The sequence below is a fragment of the Egretta garzetta genome, unplaced genomic scaffold (genome assembly GCF_000687185.1).
Source record: "Egretta garzetta isolate BGI_Z169 unplaced genomic scaffold, ASM68718v1 scaffold448, whole genome shotgun sequence".
Lineage (NCBI taxonomy): Eukaryota > Metazoa > Chordata > Aves > Pelecaniformes > Ardeidae > Egretta > Egretta garzetta.
In genome coordinates this window covers 1,619,077-1,631,346 of record NW_009260497.1, presented here as the reverse complement: position 1 = coordinate 1,631,346, position 12,270 = coordinate 1,619,077, and the positions used below count along the sequence as shown (strand labels likewise).

Genomic DNA, 12,270 nt, shown 5'->3' with positions numbered 1-12,270 from the left:
CAGCCAGCTGACGGATGTGAGTACCGAAAAGTCCCGCTCCTCCCTCCTGTCCCGCCAGGACAAGCCAGCGAGGAGGGGGGGCCCATGGTGCCTGCCTGCCATCGTGGCAAGGGATGGGGCTGATGGGGCACTGAGGAAAGCACAGGCCTGGGTTTGGGCTGCCCTCGTGCTAACAAGCTGCAGTGCTTTTCAGGTTTGATTAGCATCTCAAAAAAAAAATTGGTCAAACCAATATTTCCAGAGTGCTTGGAAAATTCCTCTCTGAGGGCCTGCACGGACCCCCAAGAGCACGACCCTGAGTTCTGCCTCATCTCTTTGAGACTTTGGGTGACGTCCTCTCGTTAGGAGAGGGCTATCTGTCCCTTGTGTGCAGTGGCTGGAAAACCATCTCGGGGACTGCAGGGTTGCTGGAGCAGAAGAGTGATGTGATGCTGTCTGGTGTCTGCGCTTCCACTCCTGGGCGGAGGAGCTGCTGACTCGGCACTGACTGTAGCAGCAAATCTCTCGGCTGCTGTTAAGCTTGGGTTAGACTGAAGCAAACCTAAATTCCAGTTCTTGCTTTTGTCTTGCTTGTTTGTGATTTAAATTGCTTTTATTTGTAGGTATTTTTTCTGTGAGTGCCAACTTGCTCTTTCTCTCTCTTCCTGCCCAGATATCGGTATGTCGGGATTTGCCCAACATCGAGGTGATCACGTTCAGGTGAATGTCAAGGCTGCTGGCCTTGGAGAGGGCAGGGAGAATCGCCTTTCTCATCGGGCTGTGGCTTGCCCTGGTTTCTTACTGCACGTCTGTGGTTGGGTGTCTGAGCTGCCTGGCTCGTCATGCCTGATTTTTCAAGCAGCAGAGATGCAGAAATGATTTTTCTTATTCTAGCTTCTCTGCACGTATCCCTTTGCAACTTGAGAAAATAGTCCCTGTTTCAAGAAGTGTTAAAACCTCTGAGGATTGTTGCTTCCTGCATCCTATTCCATAGTTTGGATGGGATCTTCTGGGCCTCCCTGTAGGGGCCAGTTTGCAAAACGTTTGTTGAAATGCTTGGATCTTACAAAGCTTTTTGTTTCTGTAAGCACCCCGTGCCACCCCCATCCTTCACCTGTCCCAGCGGTCCCACAGAGGCAATGCTGGCTGTGAATTTGAGCTTTTTAGCTTGGAAATCTTACATGGGTTCTCCTTTAGTAAGTCCGAGAAACTGCCGCAGAGACGTGCAAGTACAGTGGGTGTTTGGGGCAAGCAAAGGCTGTTTGTCTTCTTCAGCAGAGAGGAGAGCCTGCTTTTTTAATTCTTCTCTCTGTTTAGAACGATGAAACACTGTCTTTGTTCTGTGCAAATCCGTAGGTCCCCGAACGCCCCTTGCTGTGCTGTGTCTGGGTGAGGCTCTTCCATGAAGCTGTTGAAGGGAAGGGGGCTGGAAAGCTGCTGTGCTACAGGGGCTGCTGTGCTCCCACCTGAATGGTACAGCGAGGGAGGGGGGGGGCTTGCTGGTCTCTGATCCCACGCTCTCTCTTCAGTGTGAATGGCATCTCAGACCTCGAGCCTCTGAATCAGTGCCAGAATCTGAGTGAACTCTATCTGAGGAAGAACAACATCGCAAGCCTAAATGAGCTCTTCTACCTCAAAAACCTACCCCGGCTGAGGGTCCTGTGGCTGTCTGAAAATCCCTGTTGTGGGTCGGACCCCCACCGCTACCGAATGACGGTGCTGCGTAACCTACCCAGCCTGCAGAAGCTTGATAACCAAGGTGGGTATTGGCCAGTGAATGAACAGCCCCAAGCCATGGGCAGGGCGAACTGGAAACCGGTGACCTGTTGGTTCCTCTAAGGTGCCCTTTGACTCTTCCTTGAGTCAGGATCTGTTGGCGGTTGAGCGTCCCCTCTGCAAGATCCACCACTTCTAAGCTGTTTTCTCCCTTCCCTTCCCTGCAGTGCCAGAGTTAACACTAGCTGAGAGCGCCTGGTTATAGCTGAGACAGTACCACTAATTAGTGGCTTTTTCAGAGCTCTTGCCTTTGCTGTGGCAAAACAAAGATTCTGTCGTTCGATCCACTGGCGTAAAAAAAGGCTGGTAGCAGTAATTTGGTCGCTTTTGGAGCCTTCTGAGACAAGAAATAGGCGAAACGTATTTGCATCCCTCCCTGATATCTTTCCCACTTTGAGACACTGGGATGGCTGCTGGCTGGCCACTACAAAGGACAATTTTTGGATCAAACCCATGTGGTTTAGCTCTATGGCAGCAGTACGTGCCCCATTACAGGTACTGTCTTCCTGGGTTGCTGGAGGTCACTGCAGCAGGGTTTTGTTTTGGCTTTTGCAGCTGTGACAGAGGAAGAACTGTCCCAGGCCCTGGTTGATGGTGAGGAGATCACAGCCCCACCAGTCAGGAGGAGCGTGGAGAACGGCTGCCCTGAGTCCGCTGAATCCAGTGCTGCTGATGCCACAAAGGAGACGGAGAGTGAACTGCTGAACTTCAGTCTGGAGGAGACAAAGTGAGGGCTTGCTTGTGAGCTGTTAGGATTTCTGGGCTGAACTCAGTGTAGCATGGAAGGACCCTGCCAGCCAACCCTGATATTCTGTGGGCCAGGCCTGCAGCCGGTGCAAATTCTCGTTGTTCCGGTTACTGTGGTGGAGCTGTGCTGGTTTAGTTAACAGCACTTGCGGGTCTGGTTCTGTATCTGCAAAACAGGCTCTCCTGTAGGTGGGCACTTACTTTCAAATGCGTCAGCTGCATGTGCAGGGGCAGATCCTCTCTGAAGTGTGAGCTCCAGTCCATTCCTGCCCCGCTCCTCTTCTGCGACACGCTTTGGCGCACGTGTTCAAGTGTGGCGTCACTTCACAGTCCCAGCTAGCACTGGGCACAGGAATCTGTTGTCCCAGGCAGGGCAGTGAGCAGACATCTTGTAGCAGCATGCTCATTTATGTTTTATAGCTGTGAGGCTCTTTGGGGTGTTGTGGTCTGTAGGCAGTGGCAGTGTGTGAATAGATGTGTCTTGAGTCCTTCAGCGAGACACTTCTTGCGCGGTTGCCGTGATTAGAAAGGATTGGCCTGGCAGGGGAAGGTTTTGTCTTAATAATGTTTGCCCTTCCTCCCTTTCTTTAGCAAAATTCGAGAGGAGCTTGGTATGAAGCCTGTTCCCAGGGATAAATTTTCCTCCTTTTCACCTCGCGAGACAGACTGCAACCGGAAGAAGAGAGTGAGTATCTTTAAAGACCAAATTGCTTTCATCTTCATAAGACCTCATGCAACGTAAAGAAAGCCTGATGGGGGTTTGCCCTCTTGGGCTGTCTGCACATGAGCACATGTGTGTCCCTTCACTAGGCTTGTGCTAAGAACATGGGGTGGGTGAGCGGCAGCTGACATGCAGCCGGCAGGCTGTTGGCTTGGTGGACAGGACTGCTGAATCGAAAGCTTTGATGGTTCCTCAAGAGCCCTCCACTGCGTAGCCTCGGGTGAACCTCATGGGTCTTGGCTGTTCATCTGGGAACTGCTCTCTGCTGGGCTCAGGGCCATCGCTTCAATCAGCAGGGTGAGATCTAGACCATGCTCTGCCCCATTCTGACGTTAGTTGCCTGCAATCTCTCTTTTGTTCATGTTATAAACATACCTGAGCGTGTTGCTTTGCAGCACCATGAGTAGTACTGCAGGCTTTTGCCTTTGGGAAAATAAAATGTTAAACCAGGGGAGGTTTGGGTTGGACATTAGGAAAAGGATTTTCCCTAGAAGGACGGTTGTTTAGAGAGGCTGCGGAATCTCTCCCCGGAGTTTTTCAAGATGGGGTTTGACAGGGCCGTGGTCTGGTGTTGGCAGTCGTCCTTGTGTCGGTGGGAGGTTGGGCTGGAGACCTTCAGGGGTCCCTTCTAGCTTGTGCTTTCGCGATTCTACCAGCTCTTCTTACTCCTCAGCTCAGAGGGTTTCTGTCCTTTCCCCACAAATGCGGTCATGCTGGAGAGAGAGGGCGGCTGCTCTTGAATGCGCCTTTCCTTACAGAAGCCAGTTGGGAGGGTGGCTGGGAGCCAGAGGCGTGTGGCCAGTCTTCTTGGCAGGACTGGGCGGGCGGGTTTGTCCTGCATTCCAGTTAGCCTCCTCACATGCAGGCTCTTGCCTGTGTTTGCCCCAAGGGCTTGGTTGATCTGTCCCTGGAGCTGCAGGTGGCTGTTGCAAAGCTCTGCTGGTGGTGGTGGTGGAGTTCCTAGAAAGAGCAGCTCTTGGAAAATCAAGTGTCCTTTTCCAGGCTGGCATTAACGTGCTTATGTAAAGCAGTGTCTGTCTTGTCCCGACAGAACAATGTCCTGAATGCCATCCTGCTTCTCATGAAGGAACTGGACGCGGAGGGGCTGGAGATCGTCCAGCAGACGGTGGGGAGGAGGCTCCAGGCCTTTCGGAAGAAGGAGCTGCAGGAGGAATGACGGTCCCCACCACAAACCTCCCTGGAGCCCCAGACCCACAGTGCCGTTATTCCCACACATACCCGGCTACAGCCAAAGCCTCAGTGTTTTCCGCTGCGCTTCCCCAGCGGAGGGGCTGGGACAGGGCACTGCTGGCTGCCCCTACAGCTCCTGCCATCGCCTCTGGCTGCGCATATCATGCTGGGGCTGGCAGCACCCGATCTGGCTCTCGGGAGCTTTCCTGCTTGCGTAGCAGGCTCCGTTAACATTTGTATCTCGTGTCGCTGGGGCTGTTTGGTGGGAGCTGCAGAGGAATCAGCAAAGCAAAAGCGAGCAGGGCTGCAGCAAGAGGTGCTGCTGTGCTGTGCGATCGAAGGGGGATGGCAGAGCTGGCTGACGGCTAGAAAGGTTGTGGCTTGTCGGTGGCTTGTCAGGCTAACCCTCTGCCAGCCTCTGTGTGTAGCAGACTCTGAAAGCAGCTTCTACCACAAAAGTTTGGTTTTTGTGAAGTCTGTTGGGGAGACGCTGCCTGAAATGATCACCAAGAACTGTCTGGTACAGATTGTGTCTGTCAAATTCTTAATTTACCTTTGACTCCTGACTTCTGGTCCTCGTTAGCACATGAAGCATCTGACTTGGTGGTCAGATGGCCCAAAGAAAATCTCGGTGCAGCCTAGGTGAAACAGAAATTACTGTCTTGCAGATCCTGAATGCTCAGCTCTACTCTCACCCCCACATGCCCCTGCAGGCATTAGAGCCGCTTAAGGAAACTTAACGTCAGAATAAAAAAGCCCCTGTGCGTTTTGCAGTTAGGAATAAAACAAGCCAAGCGTTACTGTCCGGTTTGCGCAGGCGTTGGGGTGTGTCTCTTTTAACTGAAAAAGCTGCATTTACTAAGATTTTATAGAGCCGTTGGAAACTAAACTGTTGTGACGTACCAAATAAAACCAGTTATCCCTCTAGGACGTGTAAGTTGTGGCTGGGGTTCAGCACACAGAGTGAGAACGACTGACTCCGGGCATTGCTCCATTATGTCTGGTTCACGGCTCGCATTGTCAGCCCTGCGGAGCTGGAGGAGGGCTGTGGGCCCCCGCGCCCTCCCGCTTCACTGGCCCCGTGAAATGGCTCGCCCGCCTCCGGCGCTGTTTGATACTGCCCTGAGCTGCTGCGGGGGCTGCTTTTCAAAACCACTGTGCTATTTGGGAACCTTCTGGCAGCCACAAGTCCCCACCGAGCATGGGAAGCAAAAGCAGGGGTGAGCGAAGCTCGCTTGCTCTTGCAGAGCCTGTGTGGGCAGGACGATGGCCCCCGAGACGTGGGACACAAGCCCTCTGTGCTGCTCGGCTGCAGAGCGCAGCCTTTCTGTGTCCCCACGCTCCCTGTTTGTGCGGGTGTCCAAGCTCCTGCATGCTGGGTCGTGCCGTAGGGAAGGAACGCTCCTCAGGGATGGTGACAGCCATGTCTGCAAGCCTCTTTACTGAACCTTGGTGGGAAGGGGGCACAGTTTGACCCTTGTCACTTGGGTGAAGATTGCTGATGCCTTTAACTCCTCAACTGACCTAGTTCTTGCCTTCTGCATTAAACCCTGCTGCATTTAAATGGCCAGCGTGATTTATAATACACCAGACTTCCCTTGACAGCCAGGGCCCAAGAGACTTATCCATCATCTTGTTTGCATCTTGCCGTTGTGCTGAGGGCACGTCTTCTCCCAGGCTGTCTCCACAGCCTGCTTGGTGGCAGAAGTCGCGCCTGACCGTGTTGGGGAGCAGGGGAGCTGCTGTTTGGGCGTGATGGACTCCTCCCAGCAATGCTGGGATCAAAGCAAGCGTCATTGTTAGTCATCAAGGCTTGGTTGTGGTGAAGGTGGTTAATGGAGCAATCTCCACGGCCTGAGGCGGCTCTGGCACAGTTCCTCCTCTCTCTGCTGGAGAAGTTGGGCTGTTAATCCCGACGGCGTGACCGTCCCCGAGCAGAGCTCGCGCCTACGTGCCGCGCTTGTCATACTTGGCCGGTGTGGGTGCTCCCGCTGCCAGGCGAGCTGCCCTTGGTGCTCCCGACCACTCCTTGTCGGGTGACACCGCGGCATCCCGCTGGCTCTCGGCATGGCCCCGGGGGGAAGCTGGCCCCTTCAGCTCATGCTTCTTCATGCCGGGGAGCTGGCAGCCCGCCTTCCGCTACGAGATGGCTTTGTGCTCTGCCCTCTCTGTGGGGACGGGGGGGAGCTGTGGCTGGGCTGGATGTGCCGGGGTGTGCAGTTACCACCTCCCCTCCTGCACATGCTGGCAGGGCAGGGGTAGTTGCCCCATGGGATGTGGGGCTGTGCCTGTTGCTCCCTCCCCAGGAATTTGGCACTCCAGGCTTTTTTTTTTTTTGGGGTGCAGTCATTCCCCATGTGCATCCAAATGCACAGCTGGTCTGACTGTGGGGTCAATCCTGCCCCTGCCCCCGTTCACACCCTGAACCTGGCTGCTGGAGGGCTGTGGTGCCATGCCAGCCCCTCCGGTGCCCTGCCTGCTGTCGCGAGTGCCAGGCTGGGAAAAAAAACCCCCGTGTGCTGGCAAGGAGCCGAAGGCCTGGGGCCTGCCAGCTGCACCTGGGCAGGAGGCACCACCTGGGCTACAGTACAACCACGGGGCTTTTCAGCGTAACCTGCTTTTGCCCTGACCTGCCTCAGCAGGGGATAATGAGCAGTGAGGGCAGACATTTCCCTTACCTGGGGTCCCCAGAGGAGATACTCACCCAGGAAGAGCAGCAGCACTGCCTCCATCAGCAAGGAAAACACTATTTTTCCATGTGTCCAGCTCTGGCGGGGAAGATAACAGTAATCATCACCTTCATCCAGAGCCTGAAATGAGTAACGTGGCCAGCTAGGGGAAAAGCACTGAAATCAGAGGGGACTTGTCACTTGGGGACAACTCCGCTGGGAGGAAAAAAAAAATAACTGCACGGTTGACCCAAAAGACTATGATGCATCCTGGTGCTGGCGATGTCTCAGAGGCTGGAGCCATCAGCTGGAAGCCCCAGGAGGAAAGCAGCCTGGGAAAGGGGCTACAAGCAGCCATCTGGCATCGGCCGAGCTCTGCACACAGGAGACGGCGCACTTGGCAGCCACCCTGAGAAACTGCGTTAACAAACACACGCATCGCCTTGATAAATCACTTCTGCGCTTTCTTTGAAGGTGGGAACCAAAACAAGGGAGAAGCAATTTTTCTCCAGGCTTGCGAAGACTGTCCGCAGAGGGATGCTGACCTTGCACCCACCATGGCCTGGCCAAGGAGAGGCTGCCCGTGGTCCTGCTCTCCCAGGCTTTGAAGATGCACGAAGCAGGGAAAGCTCTTCACCCAGCATTAATCCGGCCCCGGCAAACCATCGGGTTTTGTTTGCAGGGACCGTCCCCCTCTCCTCACCCCAGGTCTGGCCCCACTTCCCTCCCCACAGGGACTCGGCCCGCAATGACCACTCTGTGGCGAGGCAGGTTTGGCTCCAGCAGGTTTTATCTCTAGAGGAGGACAGTGGTGCCGCGAATGGTACAAGATTTGGGGGGGGGTTACAGAGCAGCAGTGAGATGACGGGCATGGCCCCTGGGGCCGCACAGTGACGATCGCAGCCGAGCGTCATGCAAGGTGGCCAGGGAAGAGGGGCTTGCCAGGACCGGTGCTCTGCACTGAGCCCTCAATACGCCTCACCAGGAAAACACCGTGGGAGGATGGAGCTTTACCGGGGCTCACAAAAGCCCCCAGGGCCAGCCCCTGACCAGCTCCGGGATGGCACCCCATCCTCCTCAGCTCCCCTCCCGCACGCAGGGCAGGCAACTAAAAGCAGCAGTTGGCTCAGGTGGTCAAGCTGCTAAATAGGGAATCAAGATACTCCATCATTAAATAATAGGAATAAACTATCAAGGAAAGATTAAGGGTCTGGGCTGCGCAGCTGGGCTCTAGCAACACCTCTTTTCTGCATCTCCATGGGGACCAGACCCTGGACCAGCAATTCAGAGCAGGATTGTGCTATTTTGGGAGCCAGGACCAGGCTCTGCCTGCTTTAAGGGGTCGATGGCAAAGCTGCAGGGCTACTGTGAACAGGGGGGGAGCCAGTGCTCCCCGAGCAGCACGTGGAGAGGAAGAGGACGCGGTGGAGGGGGGCTACGGCTCGGGCTGGCGGGACTAGAAGCCCTTCTCGATGCTGAGCGTGCGGCGGGTGACGTGCTCCATCTTCCCCGAGATGTACTCGGTCAGGCTGATCTGGTAGTTGGCGAGCATCTTCAGCATCAGCCGCAGGTTCAGCCACCACTGCTCCTGGGGCAGCCTGTGCCTGTGCAGGGGGGGAACATGGCTCTCAAGCGGCCCCAGGGGCAACCCGGGAAGGTTCCCTGGGACCTGGCAGGGCATGGGGACAGAGACTTACTCAAAATCAGTGACTTTCTTGAGCTCTGTCACAGGGCTGAAGGCCACCACCTTCTTCCTGAGCCCAATCACGCAGGCAGAGTCGCCCGAATTGGCAAACACGCGCCCTGGGAGGGGGACACAGCCCACCATGGCCACCTTGCTGGGGGCCAAGCCCAGAGCAGCAGGGGCTGGCCAGGGCCACCAGCCTCCCCCCCCCCCACCACGGGACCCCCAGCTCAGCTCACCCTTGCGATAGACCTCCTGCAGCTTCTCTGACATCCACAGCACCGCCTTCACTCCCAGCTTGGTCCCGTAGTTGCGATCAAAGGGGGTTGGGGCTCCCCCCTGGGGACAAAGAAATAGTGATGTCAGGCCGCTCAGCGCTTGGGGACAGCGGTGGCCCACATGGCCCCATCCCCCATACCTGCTGGAGGTGGCCCAAGACGTTAATCCTGCAGTCAAAGATGCCTTTGCCCTCAGAGGAGTAGAGGTTGTAGAGGAACTCAGTGGTGTAGTGCTCGTGGCACTTCTCATTGCTGAGGAAGCAGAAGGAAGGGATTGGGGGGCTGCTCCTTCACCTGGTGTCCCCAGGAGGTCCCTCTGTGCTCCCCTTTTTTTTTTTTCTGTTTGGTCTCCCGGAGGCCCAGTGCCCCAGCCCACCTCCCTGACAGGACCCTGGGGCTGGGACAGCAGCGGAGGCATCCGGCTTAGGCCTGTCCCCCTGGCCATGTGTGGCATCCCCAGGCAGGATGCCGTGCACCCACTGTGCCAAACCCCCTGCTCCCAGGGACCCTCACCAGCCACAGGAAGGGCTCAGCTCCAGCCTCGCTCCCCGCCATGGGGCTGGGTTTTTCAGCGAGCATCCCCAGGGGTCCCCAACTCACCGCAGCACCAGCCCTCTCTGGATATCAGTCTTCATTTTGTCGGTCAAGTGCTCCACGTTGGCCTGCAAGATGAATGCCAGGATGCCGGCAGCCATCCTGGGTCCCTCTGCTCCTCTCGTTCGGACCCAAGTGCCACTTAAAATGTCAACCCAGCAGCTTCATGGGGCTTCGCCATGCTCCTCCAAATCCTGCCTTGCCCTGGAGCCTTCTCTTTCCTGGTTTTCCTTATTTTACCCAAACAATGCTGCCAGGAAGCAGCCCCTGCCCCACTCACCTTCAGGTCGTGGATGGTGAAGGGATCTTCGTAGACGTAGGCGGCATCAGCGCCCACTGCGATGCCAGTGACGGTTGACAGGTAGCCACAGTAGCCCCCCATCGTCTCCACGATGAAGACGCGGCGCTTGGTGCCTGAGGCCGACTGCTTGATGCGGTCACAACTCTGCACCAGGAGAAGGGGGGAGTCACACCAGGAAAACCCATCCTTGCTGCCCAGGCCAGGATGCTGGTTCCTTCCCACATGTTGCTCCAAAACATGGTGGGACTGGGTGGAGTGGGATGGCTCCGTGAGCTGCCCCCTGCCCTGTCCCTCACCTCCATGGCTGCGTTGACGGCTGTGTCCGAGCCCAGGCTGAAGTCGGTCCCAGGCACGTTGTTGCTGATGGTGGCGGGGATGACGCACATGATGATGCAGAGCTCCTCGTACTGCCCACGTGCCTCCACCAGCTGCAACACCCCCTCATACGCCTGCAAGAAGGCGAGGGCTGGGGAAATGCCAGCCCCAGGGCCGAATCTGCATCCCAAAAGGGATGGCCCGGGTGCCTGCACCACCCGGGATGCTGACAGCCCGCCATGGCCCCCGCACCTCGAACCCCCCGATGACCAGCAGCCCCTGGATGTTGAATTTCCGCACGTTCTCCACAATCTTTTCCATGCAGGTCTTGGGCAGCGTCCTGCAGCGGGGAGGAGAGGGAAGACCGCAGGGTGAGGACAGGGAGGCCTTGCAATCCCTGGGGACAACAGTGTCCACTCTATGTCCCCCGGCCCCCCTGGGGCTGCGCTTACCGCTTGGTGCCCAGCATGGACCCACCGCGTCCCAGCCAGCCTGCCACGTCATGCCAGCCCACCTCGCGGATCTGCAAGCAGCAGCTCTCAGTTTTGGGGTGGGTGAGCACCCCACCACCCCCCTCTGAGCCCAAACCCATTCCCCTGGGAATGGTTGCCCTTACCTGCCCCTTGGACAAGCCCTCAAAGCCATCGCTCACCACGTAGACGGTGTGTCCCTGGCAGATGCCGATCCGCACCGCCGACCTGACAGCAGCGTTCATGCCGGCGGCGGGGGCACCCACGTTCAGGATGGCGAGGCTGAAGGGGCTCTGTGGGGACAGCGATGGGGGACAGCCCATTGGCACGTGTCCCCAAGCCAGGGACAGTGTCCCCTGCCACTCTCCATCCCTCCTCACCTTCTCCTGCGCCGGCTTCTGGTGCGCCAACAGTTTGTAGATGTTCCAGTTGTTCTCAAAGCTCCTGCAAGGACAAGGTGGCATGGCCCCAAGGTGCAGGGAGGAGACCCTCCCCGGCCGCAGGAGTCGCTGGTTTCCCCCCAGGGAAAAGCCCCCATCCCAGCACGTCCTTTTGGCCACCCCATGGGAATGTCTTCCCCCCATCCCAGTCCCCACTCCTCACCTCCCGCGGAGCTGGATGGCCTCCTCAAACCTCTTCTCATCCATAGCCTTCTGCACATCCTTTGTCTTTGGGGAGGAAGATGCAGCACCATGATGCCCATGCTGCAGGGAGGGGAGCGGGACCTCCGCCCATCGGGGTGCCTGATTTCCCCCCCGGTACTCACCACCTGGACGCACTCCATGAGCGGCAGCCGCACCGACTGGTTCCCCGAGAGGCTCACCACACAGGCAGGGGTGTCCGGCGTCGCCTCCAGCAGCGCCATCACGGCCTCCATCCCCATCTTGCTGCTCTGCAAAGGGAAAGGGGCACCCGCCGCCCCCTGACACTGGGGCCACCCTTGCCGGCTGGGTGGGATGCTCCCGTGGGCTTGGAAACTGCGCAGCCGCTCGTACACCTGATTTACAGCCAGAGCACTGCTGATTTTATTTAAAAACATGTGAAATTTTCAGCAAATGAGAGGAAAAGGCCTGGCACAGCGGCCGAGCCTGTGCGGACCATCTGAGCCCCATCCCAGCTGGCAAATCCTTGGCAACAGGCGGAGGGATGGCAGGAGCAGGGTTCCCCAGCTGCCCGCTCCTTTCTGTGGGATGACCCCTCCCATACCCCAGCCCTCAAGACCCACCAGCACACGGTCGAAGGCTGACGGGGTCCCTCCACGCTGCACATGGCCAAGGACGGTGACCCGCGTGTCAAAGCCCAAGCGTTGCACCACCAGCTGTGGAGCAGAGAGGACATCAAGCCGGGGACCCGCTGGTCACCGCGGGTGCCGGAGCAGGTGCCGGAGCTGGTGCTTACATCCTTCACGTAGTTGGAGGAGATGGGTTTGCCGCTGCGGTCGATGGCACCCTCGGCGATGATGATGATGTTGAGCCGTGACCCTCTGCTGCGCGTCTGGTGAGAGGGGAGGAAAAGAGCTGCCACGGCTTAGCCAAAACTCACCAG

General features: G+C 57.2%; 2 protein-coding genes across 2 annotated transcripts in view; one reads left to right on the top strand and one right to left on the bottom strand.

The window, feature by feature from the left end:
- The window catches only part of CFAP410 (cilia and flagella associated protein 410), a 7,233-nt gene extending 1,958 nt beyond the window's left edge, over nucleotides 1-5,275 (top strand). The window contains exons 2-6 of the mRNA XM_009644473.2: nucleotides 653-699; nucleotides 1,509-1,738; nucleotides 2,311-2,482; nucleotides 3,094-3,187; nucleotides 4,275-5,275. Coding sequence (XP_009642768.1) covers nucleotides 653-699; nucleotides 1,509-1,738; nucleotides 2,311-2,482; nucleotides 3,094-3,187; nucleotides 4,275-4,400 — 669 coding nt within the window. The 3' untranslated portion in view covers nucleotides 4,401-5,275. The remainder of the gene's footprint in view (nucleotides 1-652; nucleotides 700-1,508; nucleotides 1,739-2,310; nucleotides 2,483-3,093; nucleotides 3,188-4,274) is intronic.
- A 3,217-nt stretch (nucleotides 5,276-8,492) lies between these two features.
- The window catches only part of PFKL (phosphofructokinase, liver type), a 5,268-nt gene continuing 1,490 nt past the window's right edge, over nucleotides 8,493-12,270 (bottom strand). The window contains exons 7-21 of the mRNA XM_009644429.2: nucleotides 12,124-12,219; nucleotides 11,951-12,043; nucleotides 11,492-11,617; nucleotides 11,329-11,393; nucleotides 11,106-11,169; nucleotides 10,872-11,018; nucleotides 10,708-10,778; nucleotides 10,508-10,595; nucleotides 10,237-10,389; nucleotides 9,920-10,084; nucleotides 9,646-9,707; nucleotides 9,186-9,297; nucleotides 9,007-9,106; nucleotides 8,781-8,886; nucleotides 8,493-8,687 (exon numbers count right to left, since the gene is read on the bottom strand). Of these exons, the coding sequence (XP_009642724.1) occupies nucleotides 8,540-8,687; nucleotides 8,781-8,886; nucleotides 9,007-9,106; nucleotides 9,186-9,297; nucleotides 9,646-9,707; nucleotides 9,920-10,084; nucleotides 10,237-10,389; nucleotides 10,508-10,595; nucleotides 10,708-10,778; nucleotides 10,872-11,018; nucleotides 11,106-11,169; nucleotides 11,329-11,393; nucleotides 11,492-11,617; nucleotides 11,951-12,043; nucleotides 12,124-12,219 (1,596 nt within the window). The 3' untranslated portion in view covers nucleotides 8,493-8,539. The remainder of the gene's footprint in view (nucleotides 8,688-8,780; nucleotides 8,887-9,006; nucleotides 9,107-9,185; nucleotides 9,298-9,645; nucleotides 9,708-9,919; nucleotides 10,085-10,236; nucleotides 10,390-10,507; nucleotides 10,596-10,707; nucleotides 10,779-10,871; nucleotides 11,019-11,105; nucleotides 11,170-11,328; nucleotides 11,394-11,491; nucleotides 11,618-11,950; nucleotides 12,044-12,123; nucleotides 12,220-12,270) is intronic.